Source organism: Mauremys mutica, chromosome 9 (genome assembly GCF_020497125.1).
Source record: "Mauremys mutica isolate MM-2020 ecotype Southern chromosome 9, ASM2049712v1, whole genome shotgun sequence".
Classification (NCBI taxonomy): Eukaryota; Metazoa; Chordata; order Testudines; family Geoemydidae; genus Mauremys; species Mauremys mutica.
In genome coordinates this window covers 73,693,718-73,719,677 of record NC_059080.1, presented here as the reverse complement: position 1 = coordinate 73,719,677, position 25,960 = coordinate 73,693,718, and the positions used below count along the sequence as shown (strand labels likewise).

The following is a 25,960-nucleotide window of genomic DNA, read 5'->3' as shown; positions in this document are numbered from 1 at the left end:
GTTGTCAGAATGGTAACGCTTGAGCAAATATTAGCTTTCCAAATACTAGTTTTCTCCATATGGAAGTTCTGAAATGAATATTAAACATTAAACAACAAGCTACTCCTTAAGGAAGGCCAAAGATAATATGAATGTAGGATACAGGGAAGGTAAGAAGCCCTCATTACAAAACAGGAAGTATATAAAGCAAGAACAATAAAAATAGTTAAATATTTATAAATATTTACCCAAACTGGGATAAATAACTACCATGTTAAAAAAAAAATCTGACATTTTATTCACAGATAAACTGTTTAATGAGTGCAAATCAATATTGTACACTCAAATTTTAAATGCACATTTGGAGCATGATCTCTTCATTATCCAAAAAATTCTGCCAGAATGCCCTCTGGGAACTTTCAACGTCAAAGCAACCACTAGCAGTCATAGTGGGAAAACTAAACTAATCACAATTAGCCATTCTACAGCTGGTCATATCTTCCTTAATCCAAGTGAAAATGTATTAATCATAATACACTCACTGGCAACAACAACAAAAATGGAAATGTGGGCTGGAGAGAAAGCCTTTCCCCTCATCCCCCTACATAAAAGCAGTACTTTAATAAGTACTTTTTCTTTCAAGGTTTATGTTGTATCTTCACTTGGCAGATTCTTCTCTTTATCCCTTGCCAGTATTACAGCACAAGGTTTGTGCATTGTCTAAAACTTTATGATCTCTGTGTTAAATTCAATTGATTCTAATACTCAACTCAAATTGATGAGCTATAAAATAGTCTATACAGCTTTATTTTAGGCCTAGTCTACACTAAAAAAAGATTTGCCAATACAGTGGTACCATACTAGTAACCTAGGCCAAGTCTGCACTACCCCTTATGTCAGCAAAACTTATGTTGCTGAGGGTGTGAAAAAACCACACCCGAGCGACTTAAGTTTCGCCAGCATAAGTGCTCGTGTGCACAGTCAACGCTCTCCTGCCAACATAGATACTGCCTCTCGTTTAGGTGGTTTTATGATGTCTACGGGAGAGCTCTCTCCCATTGGCACAGAGTGGTTACATGAGCAATCTTACAGCAGTGCACTTGCATCAGTACAGTTGTGCTGCTGTACATTCACTAGAGTAGACATGCTAATATCAGCAAGAGTGTGCTTTCACTGTATAGTTATACCATTTCCCCAAATGAAATAAGCTACACCATCAAAACACTTTTTTGCAAGTGTACCTGCATCTACAATAAGATTTTGGCAATATAAAAATGATGTAAAAATATCACAACTCTAATCAATATTACTATACCAGCACAAGTTTTAAGTATAGACCTGGCCTCAATTCACACAGCTTTAGTAATTTACCAAAAATAACCAATTCACTGGTATCCATTTAAACTATTATAATATAGTAGTATCTCTCCCACCCTGTGGAAAAAATTATTTCCACTCTCAGAGGAAAGGAAGCCATTATAAGACTTTTTAAAAGGTGTTTCAAACTGCACCAGCAAGTAAAAATGAAATAAAAATATGGTTAAGTTTCCACCTTTTCTATGACACACAATATTTTCCATTATTTCATTTTGAAAGAACTTAATTCTAAGATACATGTCTCCCAAACTTATATTTCAGGCCTCCCCTAAAAGGTAATTATGACTAGACACAATTTAAAGTCCCGTTTACCGTTTAAATTCTTTAATGCTCGTTCAGCATCTCTCCTGTTCATAAAGGCAACAAAACCACAGTTCCTCTCTCTTGCTCTTTCCTCATCGGTTCTTGGCCACATAATTTTAACACTAGCTAATGGTCCAAAACGCCCAAACTCTTGACATAACATCTCTTCATTCATCTATAGGAAAATAAACCAGAATTAGCATCCAGTTACAGTTTTTCTAAGGCACCTATATCACCTTGGTATCTAAGTGTTGTGATATTATTTCTCTCAATTCTCTGAAAAAACAGGAGATTATGTAGATGCTTGGGAGTTTTCAGGGTGGTGCTGCTTATGAGTGATATTCTATGGGGAAGGCTCTCTTGAAAAGGAACATCTCATATTCTGACCCAACCACAGTCAGGCTTCACCTCAGCCTGATCTTTTCCAGCAAGGAGTTCTATAGCAGAAATGCTTCCACAGAGAATGCCCTACCCTCAGTATTAAAATATCTAAACCCGGATCTCTACAGTGCCATAACATTTTTCACTAATATATAATACTTTAAGTGTTTAGTCCGTAATCATAATTAGCCACCATAAAACAAAATTTCACTGAGATAAAAATCTACAGCAAACTCCTGAAAGAGTTCAACTGGATCAAATGTAACTCCTGCTCTTAATTACATGGCTACATCCAACCTTACCTGAGGATTAATGTTTCCAAGATACAAATTCGTTGTGCTTGGATCTCCAACATCATGTGAACCTGGTGCGTAATCATCCAGTACTAAAATGAAGAGAATATTATTATAACCAAACATTAATTAAAGTGACACAATATGGTACTAAATGAAAAAAGAATCTATATTACCACCAGAAGATCTGTTTCTTCTTGAAGGAGCATCCACTATATAAAAAGAGATTATGTATATTTAGTCTATACATTTTATAAAACAAACAAACATAATAAAATATTGATTACTTACTGGAACGGCGCTGGCCATCTGAATCTGACTGGGGTGGCTCAAAACGACTTAATCTACCTTTTGTTTTATGCCTTTCATCACGCTCCTCTTGAATTCTACAAAAATGTTAAATACAGGTAGCAATTATCTACAATTCAAAGTTATTCCTAATAAACAAATTTTCAAATAATATCTTCCAAAATATGATTCTTTGGTCATTTTAGCAGTCATTTTAAAATGAAGGTAGTGGCAGTAAAAAGTATCAAATTGCCAGTTTTCCACTTAGCCACAGAAATGGGACAACTCAAATAGTCGTAAATGTAATCTTCCCCATTTCACCCCCCTAGTGTGCCATTACCCCAACCTGGATGGGCCACCTGTAGGTGCAAGAAGTTGTTCAATTTACAAGATCAAGGTCTAGGGCACCAGTCTGAAAAAAAATCAGGAGACCTGGGTTCTGTGCCCTGCTCTGCCACTGACCTACCATGTGTCTCTGGGCAAGTCACTTCACCTCTCTGTACTTGTTTTCCTCTCCTACCTTTTCTCGGTCTTGACTAAATTTAGATTGTAAGCTCTTTGGTGTAGGACCTGTTCTCATGTTGTGTACTGCACACAGCACAATGAGGCTCCAATCTCAGTTGGGGCCTCTTGGCATTAATGTCACACAAATTAATATTCAATCATTGGACGTTTTGCTGAATGTAGTGATTTTTCTTAATGTAGGTATCTGTGTTTTAGGAGCTAGAATAAGACCACCAATTCATTTCATATACACAAACTAGCCATGAGACAGTAATAAAGTTTGGTCACTATCAACAAGGGCTATCTGTGGATTTATAACCCAATGTCTCTATATCAATTATCAATCCCACAAGACTCCCAAGTGTCCTTTTCACCTATCCTACCTTACCAAAACAAAACATGTAATATCATGGCATACAGGTATTTTATTATCTGTGATATAGAGCAGTGCTGGGCAACCTGCGGCCCGTGAGGGTAATCCACTGGTGGGTGGCGAGACAGTTTGTCTACATTGGCCGGAAACAGGCTCCCAGTGGCCACGGTTTGCCGTTTCCGGTCAATGTAAACAAACTGTCTTGTGGCCCACCAGCAGATTACCCTCACGAGCCGCATGCAGCGTGCGGACCACAGGTTGCCCACCACTGATATAAAGAGTCTACCTTATTTTCAGACTCTCTCCAGAGGATTCTGTACTCAGTTATAAAAGACCTTGTTTCTGTTTTTAAAGAACAATTCCATTCATTAAAAAAAAAAAAAATCATCTGAACTGTAGATTGACTGTTGCTCTTCAATTAAGTTAATAAAAACGCTCTTCAATCCCGCACCCTCCCAGACCATCCTGCCCTCCTTTGCACACCTTCTTATCCAAGGATAAGATATTTTGACTGTTTTCCCTTCAGCTACAATCTGCTCTATCCCCCGGCTAAGATCCATGATCTCAGCACACAAGCACACACACAGAAGCTAACACCTCCCAACCCCGCTCTCCACAATACTATGCTCCACAAGTCATCTAATGAAACCAGAGATCACAGGCAACACTCTGGAGCCTATAAATTGCTTCTGGTCCATGGACATGAAGTCCTCGGCATAGCCAATGAGATATGTGCAAAGCTCAGCCACAGAATTTTCTTGTTTTGGTTTGTTTAGACTAAACTGCTTTTGTATTCCATCTTCACTGAAAAAACTGAAATCTTTCATTACCACGATCACTCCACAGTTCCTTTGGCCATAGTGTAAGAGACACTGACACAATCAAATACTTTGTTATTCATTATTCCAATACACAGGAAGGGGAACAAATCTACTACTGAAATACATGCTGTTTCTTTGGATCCTTAGAGAGTGAAAAGAGAAGCCTCAACTTCCTCTTCCTTTATAGTATCTGATCATTTTGCTTCAGTTTCCATACATCATATAACCAGTGACAGTATGATAAAAAGTAGTACTCACTCTTGAAGGTACTCAGTGGCTCATTTTCAAGTAATAGGAAGAGCAAAAAAACTTAAGTTCCTTCTTTGGAATGGAAGTTGCACTGAGAGCAATCTAGCAAAACAGAGGATGCCCTGATCCCAGTTTTTCTAGCTGGATAATGAAGTATAATGTTGGTGATTGGTTGATCCAATCCAAACTCTGATCTCTACTTACCCTTTAAACTGCAAGAGCAGCTAACTGATCCAAAGTAGTCATCCTGGGTCATCCGCAAAAGCACCCTTAATTAATATTACTCATTGCTAGTCCCTGGAAATACTTCAGACATGTTGTGGAATTTAGGTTCTCCACACAGAGTTTTGTATTTTTACTATCTTTTGCAAAATTTAGGTCTTATTTTAAGCTGAATTACATTTCTAACCTTTCTAGTTACAAGGATATCCTTCCAACTAGGAAGGCAATAGTGCACAGTTTCAAAGGCCATAATCAGACAAACTGAAAGAGCTCCGACAGATTCAACCCTAAAGAGAAAGGTTTAAGTGTCAACACTGTTAATTTTATTGATCATTTTAGCAGAGACTTCGAACTAATGTTGAGTCTTACAATAGGATTTGATTTTTTTTTTTTTTTTTTGCAAACACTTATCATTGCTGCTATGACCAGTTCAGTCCCAGAGGTGGTGGAGCAGCAAGAACACCAGCATAAAGTCAAAAAAAAAACCCACTATTCTGTTATCCCAGATTTAAGGCTATCCAACAAAAGCTTGTGCCCTTCCAGAACATCAAGTTCGGTAAAACTCAAACTTGTGAAAAACAGGATATGCAGAGTTAGGGTACACACCCATGCAACCTTAACTCTGCCCCCTGGAGCTAGCAATAGGCATCTGCATGAACCCCAGCTGCATTCACTCTGTAGGTATAGCCATATTGAATGGTGAAGGAATTAGTTGGCACAGCACGGAAGAGTTGATTGTGATATGAAGTTATCGGGGGGGGGGGTGCATGACATTTTATGGGTATATGTGACCCCTCTCCCCAAATCCTGTGTGTGAGATCAAAGGAAAGAGGTGTATATGTACCTTCAGAAATCCAGTAGGTCTCATTTCAGCACTGAGTTGTGTCACTAATGATGCACAGTAGTCCCCTTGGAGATTGTCAGCAATTAGGTATGGGGTGAATGAAGGGTAAGTGAAAGTAGAGTGTTTAATGGATTTGCATGCACAAGGGTGAAAGGGGAGTAAAAGGGGTTGAAGGAATTGTAAAAATCTAGTAGATGTGGTGTTCTCTCTGTGGAGTTGTCTAAGTACAAGAACATAGGAAACTCCTGTTCCATACAGAGCAAAGGCAGACCATGAGTGTGCATGTTATGGATTTACTGGAAAATGGCTCAAAGACGACAAAGTTAAGATTGCATGGGCCAGTACCTTAACTCTGTATTTCCTAGTTTTCACTAGTTTGACTTTTGCTGAACTCGACGCTCTGGAATGGCACAAGCTATAGACAGATATCCTGACCTGTCTGGGTTCACTAAGGTTTTTTCCCCATTTAATTGCCCAGTGTTTTTAACAGCATGAGAAATATTGTTGGTAGAAGTTAGCAGTCATTTAGGCAGCTGTAATTACCACACAGGTGTGCAGTTAATGACAGATTAATTACCCGTGGACCAGTAATGAAAATTATACCTAACTCTTAGATACACTATCCCTAGATCGCAAGGAGGTAAACATTATTCACTTTATAGTGATGGGGAAACTGAGGCACAGAAAGGTGAAGTGACTTGGCCAAAGTCACCCACGCAGGCCAATGACAAACAAATAGAGCGCCTAGGTTTTCTGAGTCACAGCGCACTGTTCTCCCTTTGCTATGTGATTCCTAAGTGCTGTGTCCCTCTTACTCCAGCACAATTTCTTGCAGCGGAATGGGAATAATGGTCATGCTTTGAAATGTTTGGAGTGTGTGGTTGCTAACAGAGCCAATGAGAGAAATCTCAGATACGGTCAGTTTCCCAATAACTTTGTAATTTTATTCAATGATAGCTACAGTAACTTTAAGCATGTGAGAAAAGATTGGTGTCTCCCCCACCCCTACTATTCCCTGAAACATACAAAGCAGGAATCTGCAGGATTTGCAGGGCTCTAACTGTATCTGTGGATATTCGAATACATCCCAGTCTACCTGCAACTTACCCCCATATTCTTTTCCCAGTGTCCCTCACCTGAACTCCCACCTAACCCCATTTATCCCTCCCCTCATGATCCAGCCCCAAACCCCTCTCACCCCATTCCTCCCAGTTCTCCACCCCCAAGAATGCTCCCCTGCCCATCAGCAAGCATTCACATCTTTTTAAGGGGGGGGGAATTGCATTCCCCCAAAATAAAACAAAAATCCAACAGACATTTTAACATTTTTAGACGTTTTGTGACTTACAACATTTTCCAGACATTAGCCCATGTTGGGACTCAAACTGATACGGGCAAGTTAGTAAAGGTCAAAGGCTTACTGCTTATCCCCTTGAGTTATCTATTTGCTGTGAAAGTTTTAAGGCAACAAACCCTGTTGGCTTCTCTGTCTGCACATACTCAGTGTAATCCATTTGGCACATGGGCCTTAAGAGTGCTTGCCAGCATGCTTAAAAAGAGGCAAACTCTTTGGCTACTAACATTGAAATCTGACTTCCTCCAAAGGGCGAGTGGATGCCATGCACTTTGTTGGCATAGCACTCAAGTGTTTGAGACCCTGATCTCAGCCCTGGTTTGAGCTCTGTAAGAGGGGAAAATTCAAACATTTGTGCCATTTTTGCTAATTTATTATGGCATTCCATGCACATTCAAACTTACTGTTTTAGTTCTTCTTTGAAGAGTTCTAAATTGCTCTTTTTCTTTTCTTTCTCCCCCTTCTTCAAAGGCTAAAATAAAGGATACATCAGCCAATATTTCAGAAGAACATATAATGAATGGTTTGTCAAAGAAATGTTTGGGTGACCTGTATTTTAGATGATTTCCAATCCATATTATCTTTGGTCTACAGGTTTCCTAATGACTGAACCACAGACAAAAACCCACCTTTAAAAACATTAAGGCTGAGCCCTCTGAACACAAAGTCAGGAAATACAAAAGTTAAAGTTGAATGTAAACCTTAACTCTGTCTTCGTGCTTATACATTACAATGAAACCTTTAATTGTGTTCTCATGTTCAACCATTATCTTTACAACTTAAGATACATGTTTAACATCTTGTAATTCTCTTTGGCAGTCTTAACACTTACTTTATCACAAAAGTTAACTACATCCTTAGTGACTAAGGGCAAGTCTTCACTACAGAGCTACACAGACAGTAACATTTTTACAGCAACGTGACAGTGAAGGGCTCGGTGGGAGGAGTAAAATGCACTCAAGAAGTGCAACTAAGTAGCTTTTTTGTAACTGAAAATCTTTGCACATTGTGAAGTATCTTCTATGTTGTCCGTTAGTATCCAACTCTACTATCTAAATCCACAGCATATTGTTTTATGTTTGGGGTGGTTTCGCATTAATATCACTTGTTACTTTCCCACACTAGTACACAATGCGATAGATGCTTCACACATATCTAAAGACTGTAGAAGGAATTCTATTTAGGAAACATGATTAAGTAGTTAAAGACTATCATAATGGATTGACACAGGAAGAGCATTAAGTCTGCAGGTTAAACCTTAACTTGCACATTTTCTGACTTGAGTGTTCAGTTGCACAATCTTAATGTGCCCCTAACAGTTTTTGTATTTTTTTCCAGTTTTTTTAAAAGCAAAACAAAATCAAACTAACAATATTCATGCAAACTGACAAAAAAGAGAAAAATGAAAGAGAAAGTAAGTGCTTCATCTTAGAAGACTTGCAAGTCGTGCAAACTATTGGTCATAACTCAAAGAACTGAAGGAATTTTGCTTAAGCTTCAAAAAAATTCACCTTGAGACAGAGACCAAGCATGGAAAATGTAGATCAGTCCAAAAGGTAAAAGTTTCTTAAAGTTACACGCATCTGAAAACAGATGGTTAAAATGAAAACTGTTTTGAAACCTTCAGAATAGCTGGTGCTACCAACTATATATATTTCAAAAGCGATTGGGAACATTCTTTTAATATTCACCAAGTATTAATTCATGATGAAGTTATCTTGATTAAAAAGAATACTAGAGCATGTACAATAGTTCTTTTGCGCAAAATTAAGACAGAGCACCATTTTTTAGAGAGCCCTGGATACCACTCTGCATCAGGGCTAGTAGACCTTTGCATTCTAATCTCTACAATGACTTACTATATGATTTGGGCAAATCACTTAATGTCCATCATGTCTTGGTTCCTCTGATATAAAAAATGGAGATAAAACTACTCTACGCAGTTAATGTGTATAAGTGCTTTGAATAGGGATTAAACAGGAAGAAAATATTTTGAGAAGAATAACTTACAGGCTTTTTGGTTTCTATCATTAGAAGGGATGGAGGCTTCTCATTAGAGGATGGCTGATTTGGCTGATTTTTTTGATCTGAAAATCGTGCTGAAGGTTTGTAGATTTTACCTCGTTTTTCATCTGTTTCATGTTCATCTGGATTTAAAAAAGGAACTCAGTTAACAGTTACTACATAATGAGCCAAATCAGTTTTTTTTAATCTATTTATGAAATTCTGTCTCCAACACAGAAGCTAAAAAATTAGTTATTTATAAATCAAAATGAAATGCTGTAATAGTATCACACTCTGCAATTGTAATACTCAGGAAAGGCATGTGTAAAGTGTAGTTGGTTTAAAAAAAACCCAACACTTTCCTTTTAATATAAAAAAGTGATAATTTCACTAACATGCTAAGGATTTATATAAACACGTCCTATAAGCATAGAGAAACTTTTTGGCAAGCAACGTACTTCATTAAACACAAAATAAAATCCAAACCTAACCTTTTTCTTTGTAATTAACCAGAAGTTGTTGGGGATAAAATATTCAAGTCTTACCTTTAGACGCATTAACAATTCCTCCTCTTACAAATGTTTTCACTTTATTACCATCACTTCCTTCAAAGGCAGCAAGGAATTCTTCATAAATTTCTGCAGCTGCCTTCTCATCCTCCTACACACCAATGTTAAATCTGTTTACTATTTTTACAAACAGCATCCGTGAGACATCTAACCTTAAGCAGCTATATGACCTTCCTTTTCATTTTCTAGAGCTCATGATACCTGTTTTAATTCAATATAAATTTCACTTTCAGACAAGACAATTTTTCAGAGCAGGAATGTGGGAAGAATTATTAACACAAGAACTAGAGACAAACAGCTAGGTTTGTATAGTCAAATATGATTACTCATTTAATAAATATCAGAGGGGTAGCCGTGTTAGTCTGGTTCTGTAGAAGCAGCAAAGAATCCTGTGGCACCTTATAGACTAACAGACGTTTTGCAGCATGAGCTTTCGTGGGTGAATACCCACTTCTTCGGATGCAATACCCACTTCTTGCATCCGAAGAAGTGGGTATTCACCCACGAAAGCTCATGCTGCAAAACGTCTGTTAGTCTATAACAGGGGTCTCAAACATGCGGCCCGCGGGCCGCATGCGGCCCGCGGAGCTCTTCCCTGCGGCCCGCGGAGCTCCCCAGGGGAGCTCCGCAGGGGCCCCCAAGAGAAGAGCGGAGGCTCCCGCCTCCGCCCCTCTCCTGGAGCCTCGGCGCATAGAGCGCCGAGTCTCCGTCCGAGCGCCTGAGCCCCGCCCCGCTCAGAGCCGCGTGGGGAGGGGGCGGGGCGGGGAGCGCTGGGCTGAGCGCTGCGCTCGGCGGGGAGCTCACAGCCCCGCCCCCTCACCACGCGGCTCTGAGCGGGACCGCCGGAGACGCGCTCGGGTAAGGGGGGGGGAAAGCGGGACCCGCCGGGGCCGGGCCGGGGGAAGGGAAGCGGGACCCGCCGGGGCCGGGCTGGGGGGGGGGGGGGGGGGGAGGGCAGCCCTCGGGGCTGGGGCAGGGGATTTGGGTGCGGGGGGATGAGGGTTTCATGATGTGGGGGCGCTCAGGGGGGGGGCAGAGGATTTGGGTGGGGGGGGATGAGGGCTCTGGCTGGGGCTGAGGATTAGGGTGCAGGGGATGAGGGGTTCATGATGTGGGGGTGCTCAGGGCTGGGGCTGAGGATTAGGGTGCGGGGGGAATGAGGGCTCTGGCTGGGGCTGAGGGTTTGGGGTTGGAGAGGCTCAGGGTAAGGGAAGCCTGCCTTGCCAGTACTGGCGGAGGGCAGGCACTAGGACCTTGCACCCTAATCCTCAGCCCCAGCCAGAGCCCTCATTCCCCCCGCACCCTAATCCTCTGCCCCAGCCCTGAGCGCCCCCACATCATGAACCCCTCATCCCCCCGCACCCTAATCCTCTGCCCCAGCCCTGAGCGCCCCCACATCATGAACCCCTCATCCCCCCGCACCCTAATCCTCTGCCCCAGCCCCGAGCGCCCCCACATCATGAACCCCTCATCCACAGCCCTCACCCCACACTCCAAACCTCTTCCCTAGCCCTGAGCCCCCTCGCATCATGAACCCCTCATCCACAGCCCTCACCCCACAGCCCAACCCTCTTCCCTAGCCCTGAGCCCCCTCGCATCATGAACCCCTCATCCACAGCCCTCACCCCACAGCCCAACCCTCTTCCCTAGCCCTGAGCCCCCTCCTGCATCATGTACCCCTCGCCCTCAGCCCCACAGCCCTCACCCCTGCACTCCCTCCTATCCCCAAACTCCGTCCCAAAGCCTGCACCCCCACCCCCTGCCGCAGCCTGGAGCCTGCATCGAGCACAGAGCCTGCATCCAGACCCCCTCCCCCACCCAAACTCCCTCCCAGAGCCTTAGGCAGTAAATCTAAGTGCGTGTTTTGTCCTTTGAGTGAGGTGCATTACTGAGTGTATATATTTATTAAAACTGTGCGCGCTTAGGGGAGGAGGTGGAGAAGAGACAGGGCAGGGGCGGGGCCTCATGGAAGGGGTGGATTGGGGGTGGGGCCAGGGGCAGCAAGGGGGCGTGTCAGTGATGCGGCCCTCGGGCCAATGCACTAGTCCTCATGCGGCCCTCGGGGTCATTTGAGTTTGAGACCCCTGGTCTATAAGGTGCCACAGGATTCTTTGCTGCTTCATTTAATAAATGTAGAGTTGATTTTTTTTTAAATGATTTATAATTTCAGAACTAAAAAGAAGACGGGAAACATAAAAACACTACAAAGACCATAGACAAAAGTAGAGTTAAAATATATTAAAACATGTTAAAGGCCTTTGCTAAAATTCCAAATTTCAATATGTTCTTAAGCCATTTTACATCAGATATGTGCATTTCTGCAGCAAATCATATTTAACAAAAATTTACTGTGTTCCCAAGATAAAAATCTCTAGTTTGAAAGTAAAATCTATTTTGTAGAATAAAACATTTTCAGCACTGAAATATCTAAACAGAACAGTACCACTGATTCTCTTGGTAGCAATTAAAGTCAAATAATATACAACATAAAACCACACAAGAGAAAAGTCACCTGAGGTGACAGTAGGTCAAAGGGAGGGACTGATTTCACAGACTGAATGTCACAACAGTCGCTGGATTGTCATAACCCAAAGCTTACAGGAAAGCCACAGGATCTGATCTCTCATTTAGACTTATCCTGGCTTTTTTCCCCATTTCAAAGGCAGACTTCTGTGCTCCCCAATACAGTTGGCAGCAAATATTCTTAAAATTACCACATGAAATAAACTAATACAGTTAAGGTATTATTTACTTACATTTTTAAAAAGTTAAGTTACAACCAATTCTCTGAAACAGAATTTTTATTTTCACTGCCAGTTCTTCATTTGGATAAGATAATGACAAGGTAATTTCATATATAAAAGAAGGAAAAAAAAACCTGGTCTATTTACCATTACCTTCTTTTTTAACTCCTCTTGTTCCTTCTTACTTAAAGTCCTCTTGGCAGCACTCATTTTGCCAATACTGAATGCTTTAAGTTTGTTTTCCAAAAGAGGCTACAAAAGGAACAGAATGTTTAGAGAAGTAATTTTTAAATGCATCTCATTATTTGAATCTAACATCCAAAGTAACATTTTACCTGAAAGAACTCACCCAATCTGGTTTAGTTACTTGGAAAAAAACTGAAGTCTGCCTGGACTTGTCCCTCAGGACAGGTAGTTTTTCAACAGCAATACAATTTTGAAATATTTTGATAATTTAAAACTATTCAGCAATAGCCTAGGAAGGAGGCTTTTAACATCCAAATTTAGATGAACTAGGTTGGTGGTCTTGTGATATGTTCTGAGCTAACTTGTGGGAAACCTAACAAAGTCTGTGAGTCCAATACATGGGTCAGCAGACGATGACTCTGCCGAAGATGCCTACTTGCTTAAACCTGGAGAACAATATGTTCCATAACTCAGTGGCAACCCCTGCAGCCATTTAAGAAATACAGACAAGCACTGAAAAAGAGTTGCAATTAATTAAATTATCTTGGCCAGAAGAATGATTTTGTGATCCTAGCCAGTGATGATGGAGGATTTTAATGGAAATAAAATGAAAGGACTGCTGAGGAGTTTAAATATATGTTTTTGCTATGGGAAGATACAGAGGAAAGTTATATTCTTGAGACTTTTCAGGACCAGCGCCTTCATTCCCCAATTTCTCATTCTCCTTGCCTCTCCCAATTTAATCTCTTCCCCTTAAGACTATCAAAGAAGGAAGATCACAAAGCACAATTACACTTGCACAACTGAAATAGTAATAATTGATCATATGCAGGATTCTCCTGCTTCGCTGACTGAAGAAAGATGGTAAGGCACTGAGAGGGAGGACTTCTCCAAGAAATGGGCAGGGGGGAGGTTTGGGAAGAGCAGAAGAGACAAGACAGCAAACTTATTTTGAAATTCCAATAGTCAAAAGATAGTAGAAAATAGTCTCAATTTTTAAATAATTTGACTTCTGTTTGTTATTGAAACTAAGAATCTACATCTGGGAATAAAGAAAATATCCCCAGCAGTCACCAGAACATCTCTACATATGGTATGACACTTCATCCCCCAAAAATATTTTCAAAGCCCTACCACAACTATCAACTCATTTATACACGATGCTAATAACTGCTAACTCAGCAACACACAACCTCTTTAAATTGCAGGTCCCACACTTTGTGAGAAGTTAAAGTGAGTAAACTGAACAACTGAGTCATGATACCAAAGAGATTTCAGAATCAGCAGCAAAAAAAAAAAAAATGTTAGCTTAAAAACTTCTGTCTGGAATGGAATTTCCCAGGAATTTCAATGTCTCAGCCATTTACCACCCCTTCTAATAGAAGTTTCCTACTCAAAGCCATTTTTACACAACATGAAAAAGCACAATAAGAAGCTATTGCTTGAAATAACGTGAACTATAATACTTGCTTGGTGTCCACACGTGCACCACCCTAGATGTGTGACAAGAATAGAGTCCAACAATTGGAACAAGAGAATAAGAAGGCCAAAGGCTCACTACTCTTGAACACTGAGAAGTTTGGCCTGGGGAGTGAAGTGGCTCACTTGTCTTAAAGCAGTTTTGTGCCCTTATGATTCCCAGGAAAACTTTGCTGTAATTCAAAATCCTATAGGAGCTACAAAACTGACAGGAATTATATATGGCTTAGAAAAACTATAAAAAGAGATAGGTACTTGAATATTTGGGAATACCGTCCCATCCAAAAAATAGAGGTTGCCAGAAAGAGGAGAGTAATTGAGACAAAACGAGGGAGGAGAAAACTGCCATTTAAGTAGTCAGACTGGAGCATGGAGGGAAGAGGCTGATACAAAGGATGGAAAGGCCAGGCAAGATCAAAGATCAATACTCTGTTAAACACCTGCTTCCTTCCTAGAGGCTTGGGGTGGATAGAGGATTTCTCACCACGGCACTGGCTGCTGAGCTTGATGATACACCCTTCATCTTTTTTGGCTAGCAAGCTTAGTAACAAGTTTTTTAATTTCAGCTGGGGAGCAAATATTTAGCCCAGGCCAAACTGAGCTGGTGCAGTCTACAGTGGTTTCTCCCCTGTGAGAGCAGGAAGTCACAAGTATTGCACCTGCACTGACTGGCTCAATCACACAATATATAGCCTTTCACATTTGGAGGTCATACAAAATCTCCTGCATCTTTTGAAAGGTGCAAGTCACTATGGGAGAAGTGATTCGGGAGTTCAGTTGGATGGTGAACTGTGTTTCAGAAACATCAAAAGAGGGTGTGTTAAAAAAAAAATCAGTATTCTACATACTAAAACTGTTGCAAAGTCAAGCAACACAATCAACCCTTTTATGCAGCATCCCTGCAACGGTTTCCTCGCTTAGTGTAGGCAGGCCCAAACTGAATGGATTGTCTGGACATGCCTAATATCAGTATGCTGATCAGAACGAAAGTGATGTTTGTAATTGCTGACCATACGTGGTACACCATTTGTAGTATACAAAACTAGACTGAAACTGTGAATGTGAAGTGTTCCATTATCAGATTCAAAATTGCTTATAAATCATCAACATTGTAGATTGGTTTTTGGGGTTGTTTTTTTTTTCCTAACTTTTGTTAAGCTATGCACTGATTCAGCTTTGAAGTGCAATGGTATTCTAAAAAGTAACTAAGTAGAATCAGGGGCTCCACAGGTTTACTGTCTCAACTTTCAGAGCATATCACACAAAAAAAAATTAAAAATAAAGGAAAAGGATATTTTTGTCGCTATCAGGCCTGTAAATTCACCCTGAAACTGAACTCAAACTAGGTCTTTCTAACTCATACAAAGGCTCTGCACCAGGATTGAGGGAGGACACCTCAAAGACTAACGCCAAGCTTGTTGTAATGAAGCTGCCTACATCCTGTCATTAAATAATAATGCTGGTGATTTATAAGCAATTTTGCAGCTAACAACAGAACACCTAACATATACAGACTGAAATTTTGAAAAAATCCTGTGTGCAAACTAAGCTGTGCTGTGTTTCAGAGCTCTATTTCCCAGGCACCTGGGAAAGAATTCTTTGTAGTAACTCAGAGCCCTCCCCATCCAGCGCACCCAACCCTGGCCATTGGCGATATTGATTGATCATTTGTGTGTTGGCTCAGAAGCTTGTGTGCCTATCAATTTACCAGATATATAATGGAGATAAATAAGAAATGACCACAAGAAGGCAAAAAAAAAAAAATTTTTTTTAAAGCAAGTAACCTAACCAGTCGACTTTGTCAAAATCTGCTCTACTAGGCATTCTAAAAAGCAGAGGTTTAAATTAGAAAACAATAGTTCACACACCAGGTCACTTAAAAGATCATTTAATTTAGCAGCCAAGGAGCGACACTTTGTCTAGAACACTGAACAAATTGTTCAACTATATATCCTCTCTTTACAACTAGTTTATTCAAGCATCTATTGCAGTTGCAATTATTATTATTATATAGAGCTCTTCTAATATTGGTAATTATTATGAAGGAAAGGATCTTGTTATAGTAATCTACCCCTTTCTGGCAAGAAAGAGAGGTGAGGGGAAGACAAATTCTCAAAATTATTTAAGAGAATATTCTGAAGTGCTAAAATGAGGAGTGTCATATCTCTGAAGCCTGCAGACGGATTATGCCAGCGGTCCCCAACGCAGTGCCCACAGGCGCCATGGCGCCCACCGGGGCATTTATGTGCGCCCGCCTAGTGCCCAGCAGGGGAGAGAAGCCACAGCCTAGCGCCTGCCAGGGACAGAGAACTCCGGGGCTGCAGGCTTCATTCTATGTTAAAATAAGAATAATAAATATATTTGGACCAGCAGTTCAAAAATGTTTTACTTTTTTAAAATAAATAAGATGAAAACTGTTTATGATATTTACTTTGTAAAAACTCCTTAATTTTTCTTACAGGTAGATAAAAAAGATCAAATTCACATGGTAAGATGAAAGAATAATTGCCGAATAATTTAATTAATACCTTTCGCATGCATCCGACGAAGTGGGTATTCACCCACGAAAGCTCATGCTCCAAAACGTCTGTTAGTCTATAAGGTGCCACAGGATTCTTTGCTGCTTATATTATGTATATTGAATATGATGTTTTTCGTATTATTTAATGTACAAATACAAAATAAGCCTTGAAAAATTGTTGGCGCCCACCACACTCTTCTGAAAACATGAACGTGCTACTGGACACAAAAAGGTTGGGGGACCACTGGATTATGCTAAAAGCCCAGGAGGCAGACAGACATTCAAGAGACTGGCTAGCAAGGTTAAAATAATTCTATGAATCATTTACTAATGAATATCAATAGTTTATATGTATTACCCAGCAGTGGGGGCTGACTGTGGCAAAATAGGGGAAGTATTCTTTGCAATCTAATAGCTATATTCTTTAGGACTTACGTGACTATCGGCAGATCCAGTCGTTTGTACCGTATCTGGCAGTCTGACCTGCAAATGATGGGGAAAAAAAGTCACTTAAGAATATACTAGCAGCATTTACTGATAAGCAAAAGACATTGGCCCTTTCAGATGCAGCTGTTGGGATTCCATTTTCATTTCAATTTCTTCCATCTCTATCCCAGCATGCATCTTTGCCCTTGTATATTTAAGATTTTTTTTAAGTATCTGAGCAGTACAACTGGCATACTCAATGTGGATTGATAGTGTCAGAGGCAACAAAGGAAGAAGAATAGAAAAAGGGTTCTTGCCCTTATCCATAAACATCTCAATTCTGCTCTCTGGATTTCATAAACTGATCACTTCCACCAGGATTCAGGAAGGGAAGGAGGCCACCTTAAACACTAATTCCAGGCCTGTTGCAATGAACCTGCTTACATCTTGAAACTGTCAACATGAAGTGGTTTCAAAGATAATGTTATTTGTCTCATTATATTTGTCTTAAGTTATCAAATTATTTAATAAATGTGATTTGTTGATATGATACTTCTGGGGGAATTCTACGCGAAAATGTAAAAATTCTGCACACTTAAAATTCTGCATGTTTTATTTGTCAAAATAATGCAATATAATCATGCCAGTTTCAATTATTTTGGTAATTTATTTAAACTACAATACAATGGCTAGAGAATGGGAGTGTGGTGCTTTGGAGGAAATCCTCAAACTCCCTTTGTCTAATAGTAATATAGCTAGGTTTGACCCTTTATTTCTAGTTATTAGTCAACAAATATATGCAGCCATATGCTCAGTGTTACATCACAGGCAACTGAAGAGCAAGTGAGGGCTGGGGAATCAAACGCACACTATTGGCTATTGACCATCTCCAAAAAGGTCAGCTCTAAACAGCTAACGGAGCACATTTTGATAGGAATTTTTCTCAGTCCAAAAATTTAGACAAGTTCTAATCACTAAAGCACCATAAGCATTTAGAAGGCCATACAGGCCTTTACACCACTCTGGCAACGTAAAGGAGCCTTAAAACTTTTACACCTGTTTTATAATCCTGGGGGAATTTACAGAGACAATGGGAACAATTCACTAAGCAGGCAGGCTTCTACATTCTGCTCTGCCCCACACCTACCTCCTCAGAAACATCCCAAAGCCCTGCCTCTCCATGCCGAGCATGTTGCAAATGGGACACAGCATGTCTCTCTCACACATGACTGCAGAGCTCCCACCCAACACCCGGTCCCAGCGGTGATTTACGTCTCTACCAGCTGCTCTGGGTGCCCAAACCAACCTGCCTGAGCTGCCAGGGAGGGGCGTGTGACCACTCTTGCAGGTTTCCCTTTACTTCCCCGTCAAGTCTTTTTTTTTCCCCCAAGAAAGCAAAGAAATCTGCAGGGGACATTCCCCCAGGAGTAATATTAGTAAAAGTTATTACTATGTTGTGATTAACCAGAATTGAATAGAATTAATCTTAACCTTCCCAACCCAATGAAGTTAACCCCTACTAGTAAAACACATACTAGTTGACATCAAATTTGATTTTAAACTAATCAATTACATGAAACACATTTAAAGTTATTGGCTTGATATATAAATTGTGTTAAAAAGTGAAGAGCATTGTTGCTTTTCTATGAATAGTAAATTTAGTATTTTTGAAAGATATGTTTGTTTCTACTTCTTTCTTGATATCTTTTTTAATATTAGCCTTTAACCTTGTAGCTGGTAGATGTTAGTAAGCTTTATTTTGTAATGAGTTTTTTCACTTGAACACTGAGGTGTCTGTATGTATATAGGACAGCTATATCCGCAAAAGAGAAGGATATCAATTACCAAAGAAAACTAATGTATTTGAAAACATCTCCAACACCATGAACATGGTAAAACTAAGTATACAAGAGATAATCCCCATATCATAGTAATCCACAAGCTTGCAGCTGCTAGAACTGCAATTTTCCAAAAAAAGAAATGAGGATAAAAGCAACCATTTTGCACCAAGTAGTACAATATTTGTAGGGAATTTATACAGAACCCTAAGGACATCTAGACCCAATTGTAAGTTTGTTTTCCACTATATTCCAATAAGTAACTGAAGCTGTTTTATTAAACTTAATATAGGAGATTGAGAAATTACCCTTCTGAGGGCTGTATCTCTTCATTAGTACATAACTTCAACAACAGTGGGGATATGTAGAATGTGAAATTTCATCTGTGTTGCCTAAGGCATATAGGACAGTATATTGGATAAAATCTTTGGTGTATGTGAAACATGCCAGATTGGACACAACATTTGAAACTCATGTAAAGAACGCACAAAAGCACGATGTTCTCTACTCTACCCCACAAGTGTGCCATTCCAGAAATTTTGGAGGAGGGAAGGAGAGAGGAAAAGGGTCAATCTCAACATCAATTCAACGTGTGTTGTCAGAGAACAAACAAGAGTATTAATTTTTCTGGCTTTTTCTGACTTTTTATGCTGTAGATTTAGAATGAGACCAACAAGCTAGATTACAGTGATTTCCAAAAATCTATCAGGTAGCAATAATTTGTAATCATTGCCAAATTCAAGCAAGTAAACCAAGAGTTAGAAAAGTCATGGCCTGGATTCATACCCTGCAAATTACTATTTAAAGCTGTTCAGGTAGTGCATAGGAACTCTTTCAGATCTATAGGTTGCTCTAATGTACAAGGCAAGCATAGATAAACCCAAAGAATCCAGGAGCTGTAAAACTGGCTCCGAAATGCCACCCTACCACAACCTGCTCTGACAAGTGGACCTCAGTGCAGAAGAAAATATGGCTCCATATAGCCTAATATTTGGGAAACCAGAAATTGATAGGAAAGGACAAAAACATGCATTCATTCCACTTGCTCAAGGATTTGCAACACATATTGTAATCTATTGGCATTCTTGTGATTATTCATGGGAGAGTAGTACCTGAAAAATAGATTCTGCTGTAATGGTAGAGTAGTACAAACTCTCCCCCTTTGCAGCAGCCGGGAACAACTGGAGGAGATTAGAGTATCACATTTATTAGACATCTATAAGTAGAATCTGATACAAAAGCTGGAGTCCAAAACAGTCTCTAAAGCTGCACCTTAGCAGAAATTCCATCACCCTTCCCGGTATTTAGGGTTGGTTTCTTTCCCACGACATTGCTGTTGGAGGAACATGGCATCCCCTCTGTTTTTTACATCTTCTATCTAGTATGTTTAATCTTCTAGCAAATTTACAAATGTTACATGATCACATGGGTGGATAAAAACCAATGATTTTATTAAAAAAAATTAAAAATGGGATTTTTTAATTTAAATCATTTTTTTTTATAAAATAGGTTATTTCCTCAAAAAGCATCTAAAGATAGTTTTAATTAAGATACATTATAGCTCAAAGATATTTGATCATGGAATGGGGATTATAAATTCTAATTCTATAGTATGAGACAATACATTCATGTAATGTTTAAGAAAAGTTTTGTAAATGAGTTTCAATAATTCATGGATTAGGGACCCAATCTTATGGGGTTCCAGGGGCTTCTGTATAGATTATTTAGGTTAATTTTTCTATCTACCCAATGGGACTCAGTGTTCAGTCTAGAAGATATCATCAGAGATGCTTAGTTTTGCAGTTCTCAAACTGTGGATTTGTGTCTCCAGAGATAACATGCTTGTTAACAGCAAAAATGTTTTTTAAATAAAATAAATTAATAGATATAGAGAGAGAGGTGAGAAATAACAAACCTCAACCCTATTGTCCCTCTGCAAATTTGTGTACACAGAGTCAATCCCTTACCTGTCTCTCAAAGTGCAAAGTTTCAAAAAGTTCAATGAACAGAAGATTGTTGGGGGTGGAATAGATCTGGACAAAGAAAAGAAGTCTGGAGATAAATGTGAGAAGGGAGGGACAGGCATGTATGTATTTAATGTAATTTGCACTTTTTTCTGTTCTGTAGCATCTCTCTAAAAATGTTTTCAATTAACTATAATCATCTAAAATTAAGGATCTTACTCTTTGAGAAGGGAAAATTGAACTTTCAGCCACCGTTAAGAGAGCTTTAATAAGGAATCTCTTCTAAAATAAATACCCTATTTATGGTGAGACCATATGTATATGTACTGCTCTTCATATGTTGTCGTGTCTGCATTAGTTTATTTTTAATTGATTTAATAACAAATTGGATATCTTTAAATATAATTGCTTTTACATAAGGATCACTTAAAAAGGGACATAGTTCATGGCTGAACAAAACAAAAAGCTAGCAAAGGTTAAGAACTTGTTGCCAAAAACCACCTGTCTTTGGCAAGGCCTATCTGTGGCACATACTAGCAAATCTTTCCTCAGTCTTTTTAGATAACTAGAATTTCAGTGAAAGGTGAGTAGGGGATCCTAATTCTCTTACTTGTCTAAAAAGATAACTATGCAAATTGCCTTTTGCCTTGCCACAAAGCACTGAATTATCATTTTTATTTTCAGTATAAGAGTGACAATAAAAGCTAAATAACTATAGATATTACATAAGCACTGTTGTAAAATGGCATGGACTGAGTCATCCTCATTTTGTTAATGGTGTAAAATTAGTTTGTATCAGTTTGAATTGAGTTTGCCAGTTTTTAATAACAGAAGTAATTACTAGGCAGGCTATAGTTCATTATAAACATAAATATTTCATTTTTTATAGATAATATTTATTGAATGAGGGAGGTAGGTTGAGGTTTATAAAGAGTGTTTATGCTAAAGGTGCCACTTAGTCTGTAGTTTGATGGTAAGCTTTACCTTGGATTTTCAGGCTCATCTTCTGAATGTTACTACAGGTTGAATCCAGGAAAGAAATAGCTCAGTGGTTTGAGCATTGGCCTCTTAAACCCAAGGTTCTGAGTTCAATCCTTGAGGGGGGGCATTTAGGGATCTGGGGCAAAATCAGTACTTGGTCCTGCTAGTAAAGACAGGGGACTGGCCTCAATGACCTTTCAAGGTCCCTTCCAGTTCTAGGAGATAGGTATATCTCCATACATTATATTATGTCTCATACTGTAGAATTAGAATTTATAATCCCCATTCCATGATCAGATATCTTTGAGCTATAAATGTATCTTAATTAAAACTATCTTTAGATGCTTTTTTAATAAAAATACTGATTTAAATAAAAAACAATTTAAAAAAAAAGGTTTATAAAATCATTGATTTTTTTATCCACTCATGTGATCATGTAACATTTGTAAATTTGCTAGAAGATTAAACATACTAGATAGAAGATGTAAAAAACAGAGGGGATGCCATGTCCCACCAACAGATCCAACAGCAATGTCGTGGGAAAGAAACCAACCCTAAATACCGGGAAGGGTGATGGAATTTCTGCTAAGGTGCAGCTTTAGAGACTGTTTTGGACTCCAGCTTTTGTATCAGATTCTACTTATAGATGTCTAATAAATGTGACACACTAATCTCCTCCAGTTGTTCCCGGCTGCTGCAAAGGGGGAGAGTTTGCACTGCTCTACCATTACAGCAGAATCTATTTTTCAGGTACTACTCTCCCATGAATAACTCGTCCCTGCCTGTGTTGCTGCTCACAGCTTTACAAGTACCCCCAAAGGAAACTGTCATTGCTTGACATTTACACACTGCTACCCATGCTTCTGAATAGCAACAATTAAACCAACCGGTACTGTTAACTTTTTTCTCATGGTTATTGCCTTTCGTTCTTCCACACTGACAGAGGCCATGTTTACGTGAAAAAGTTAGGTTAACCCAGTTACATCACTCAAAGGCATAAAAAATCCATACCCCTGTATAACATAGTTAAGCCAATCTAACCTCCTGTGAAGACAATGCTACCTACCATCTCTCAAGAAGATGAATTAACTACTATAGGAGAACCCCTCCTGTCACTGTAGTGTCTCTCTCCACTGAAGTGATACTGCACCTTTGCCACTGTAGCGGTTTAAGTGTAGACAATTTAAGTGAGTCAGCAAAAGGTTGTATTTTTCGATTGTGTTAGATTGAGTTAAGAGAACTTTTCAAATGTGTTACATTAACACTCATTAAGATACACAGTAACAAGTCTGAAGGTGCTATCCAGCTGTGTTGTAGCCTAGAATAGGCCTTTTCAATCATATTAAGCTAACTTGATTGAAAAAAGGACAGTTACTCACCGTTGTAACTGTTGTTCTTCGAGATGTGTTGCTCATATCCATTCCAGTTAGATGTGCGCGCGCCGCGTGCACGCTCGGAAGACTTTTACCCTAGCAATACTCGGTGGGTCGGCTGGGCGCTCCCTGGAGTGGCGCAGCTATAGCGCCAGATATATACCCCTGCTGACCTGTCCGCTCCTCAGGCTATGGCTACACTTGCACTTCAAAGCGCTAAGTGTAGTCAAAGCGCCAGCGCTGGGAGAGAGCTCTCTCCCAGCGCTGTCCGTACTCCACCTCCCTGTGGGGAATAACGTACAGCGCTGGGAGCCGTGTGTTTTCACACCCTGCTGCAGCGCTGCAAATTTGCAAGTGTAGCCATGGCCTCAGTTCCTTCTTGCCGGCTACTCCAACAGTGGGGAAGGAAGGCGGGTCTGGAATGGATATGAGCAACACATCTCGAAGAACAACAGTTACAACGGTGAGTAACCGTCTTTTCTTCTTCGAGTGATTGCTCATATGCATTCCAGTTAGGTGATTCCCAAGCCTTACCTAGGCGGTGGGGTCGGAGTGAGACGTGGCAGAATGTAAGACTGCGGAGCCAAAGGCTGCATCGTCTCTGGATTGTTGAACCAATGCGTAGTGGGAAGCAAAGGTGTGAACGGAAGACCAGGTAGCCGCCCGACAGATTTCCTGGATGGGGACATGGGCCAGGAAGGCGGCAGAAGAGGCCTGTGCCCTCATAGAGTGAGCAGTGAGATGGCTAGCCTGCACCTGAGCAAGCTCGTAGCATGTCTTGATACAGGATTTCACCCAAGACGAGATCCGCTGGGAAGAGACTGGCATGCCCTTCATGCGGTCTGCTACTGCCACAAAGAGCTGGGGCGAACGCCGGAAGGGTTTCGTTCACTCTATATAAAAAGCTAGAGCCCTACGAACGTCTAGGGTATGAAGCTGTTGTTCCCAGCGCGATGTGTGCGGTTTCGGGAAAAACACAGGGAGGAAGATGTCCTGGTTTAACATGAAAGGCAGACACCACCTTGGGAAGGAAGGAGGGGTGTGGCCGAAGGTGCACCTTGTCTTTGTGGAAGACCGTATACGGCAGGTCAGCCGGCAGGGCACGAAGTTCAGAGACTCGTCTCGCCGAAGTGATAGCGACAAGGAAGGCTGTTTTCCAGGACAAATATAAAAGGGAACACGTGGCCATAGGCTCGAAAGGGGCCCCCATGAGTTTGGCTAAGACCAGGTTTAAATCCCAGGTAGGGGCCGGGCGCCGGACCTGTGGGTACAATCGTTCTAGCCCCTTAAGGAAGCGGGAAACCATCTGATTAGAAAAAATAGAACGTCCCCCTTCACTGGGCCTGAAGGCCGAAATGGCCGCCAGGTGCACCTTCAAGGAGGAGACCGCGAGGCCTTGCTCCTTGAGGGACCAGAGGTAGTCCAATATCTTTGGAATAGACACCAGGAGAGGATTGAGATCGTTCTGATCGCACCATAGGGCAAAACGCTTCCACTTGGCGAGGTAAGTCGACCGAGTTGAAGGTTTCCTGCTCCCTAGCAGCACCTGCTGTACTGCAGCAGAACAGGTGTGCTCCGCTTGGGTCAGCCACGCAGGAGCCAAGCTGTGAGGTGAAGGGACTGCAGGTCTGGGTGGTGAAGCCTGCCGAAGTCCTGCGTTATGAGATCTGGCCATAACGGGAGGGGAATGAGGTCCGCCACTGAGAGGTCGAACAGCAGGGTGTACCAGTGCTGTCTCGGCCATGCCGGACCAATGAGAATGAGGTGGCCCCTGTCCCTCTGGAGCTTGAGCAACACTCTGTGTATGAGGGGGAACGGAGGGAAGGCGTACAGCAGGTAACTCGTCCACTGGAGGAGAAAAGCATCTGAAAGGGAGCCCTGAGAGTGTCCCTGGTAAGAGCAGAACCGGTGGCATTTCCTGTTCTCCTTGGAGGCAAAAAGAGGTCTATTTGGGGAAAGCCCCACCTCTGGAAAACTGTGTGAATGACATCGGGACGAATCGACCACTCGTGAGATAGGAATGACCTGCTGAGATGGTCTGCCAGCGTGTTCTGTACTCCCGGGAGAAACAATGCCACTAAATGTATGGAGTGGGCTGTGCAGAAGTCCCACAGTCGCATCGCCTCCGTGCAAAGCAGGGAGGAACGCGCCCCTCCCTGCTTGTTTATTTAGTACATTGTTGTCGTGTTGTCTGTGAAGATGGACACGCAGCGTCCTTGCAGATGGACTCGAAATGTCTGGCACGCCAGGCAAACCACTCTCAGTTCCCTGATGTTGATATGCAGGGCCAGCTCATGGGGTGGCCCTGAGTGTGTAGGCTGCCAAGATGTGCACCCCACCCCAAGGCCGAGGCGTCTGTGGTCAGCGTGATGGAAGGTTGGGGGGGGTGGAAAGGGACTCCGGCGCACACTACCGCTGGGTCTAACCACCAGTTGAGGGAGTCGAGGGCTGTCCCCGGGATCGTGACCACCGTGTCTATCGTGTCCCTGAGCGGGCAGTATACGGACGCGAGCCATGTTTGAAAAGTTCGAAGCCGGAGCTTCGCATACAGGGTCACGAACGTGCACGAGGCCATGTGGCCTAGCAGGCTGAGGCAGGTGCGCACCGACGTTGTCGGGAAGGACTGGAAGCTTCGAATGATCGAAGCCATGGTCTGGAACCGAGGCAGAGGGAGGCAGGCTCTGGCAAGGTTGGAGTCCAGGGCCGCGCCGATGAATTCTATCCTCTGCGTTGGCGTCAAGGTAGACTTCTCGGTGTTGATCATGAGGCCTAGCCTGTGAAAGAGGCCTGTGACCATGGACATGTGCTGCGACACCTGCAGTTGGGACGCCCCACGGACCAGCCAGTCGTCGAGATACGGGTAGACATGTATCCGACGACGGCGGAG

General features: G+C 41.3%; 1 protein-coding gene across 7 annotated transcripts in view; it reads right to left on the bottom strand.

Moving 5' to 3' along the window:
* Window positions 1-25,960, bottom strand: part of LOC123377364 (U2 snRNP associated SURP domain containing) — a 67,126-nt gene that overhangs the window by 29,065 nt on the left and 12,101 nt on the right. For 3 of the 7 annotated variants that reach the window (XM_045030188.1, XM_045030191.1, XM_045030194.1), the window contains exons 2-10: window positions 16,927-16,974; window positions 12,453-12,557; window positions 9,538-9,652; window positions 8,999-9,135; window positions 7,393-7,460; window positions 2,625-2,719; window positions 2,510-2,545; window positions 2,343-2,425; window positions 1,669-1,834 (exon numbers count right to left, since the gene is read on the bottom strand). In XM_045030188.1, coding sequence (XP_044886123.1) covers window positions 1,669-1,834; window positions 2,343-2,425; window positions 2,510-2,545; window positions 2,625-2,719; window positions 7,393-7,460; window positions 8,999-9,135; window positions 9,538-9,652; window positions 12,453-12,557; window positions 16,927-16,974 — 853 coding nt within the window. The remainder of the gene's footprint in view (window positions 1-1,668; window positions 1,835-2,342; window positions 2,426-2,509; window positions 2,546-2,624; window positions 2,720-7,392; window positions 7,461-8,998; window positions 9,136-9,537; window positions 9,653-12,452; window positions 12,558-16,926; window positions 16,975-25,960) is intronic. The other 4 variants (XM_045030192.1, XM_045030190.1, XM_045030193.1 and 1 more) reach the window with 3 other exon arrangements.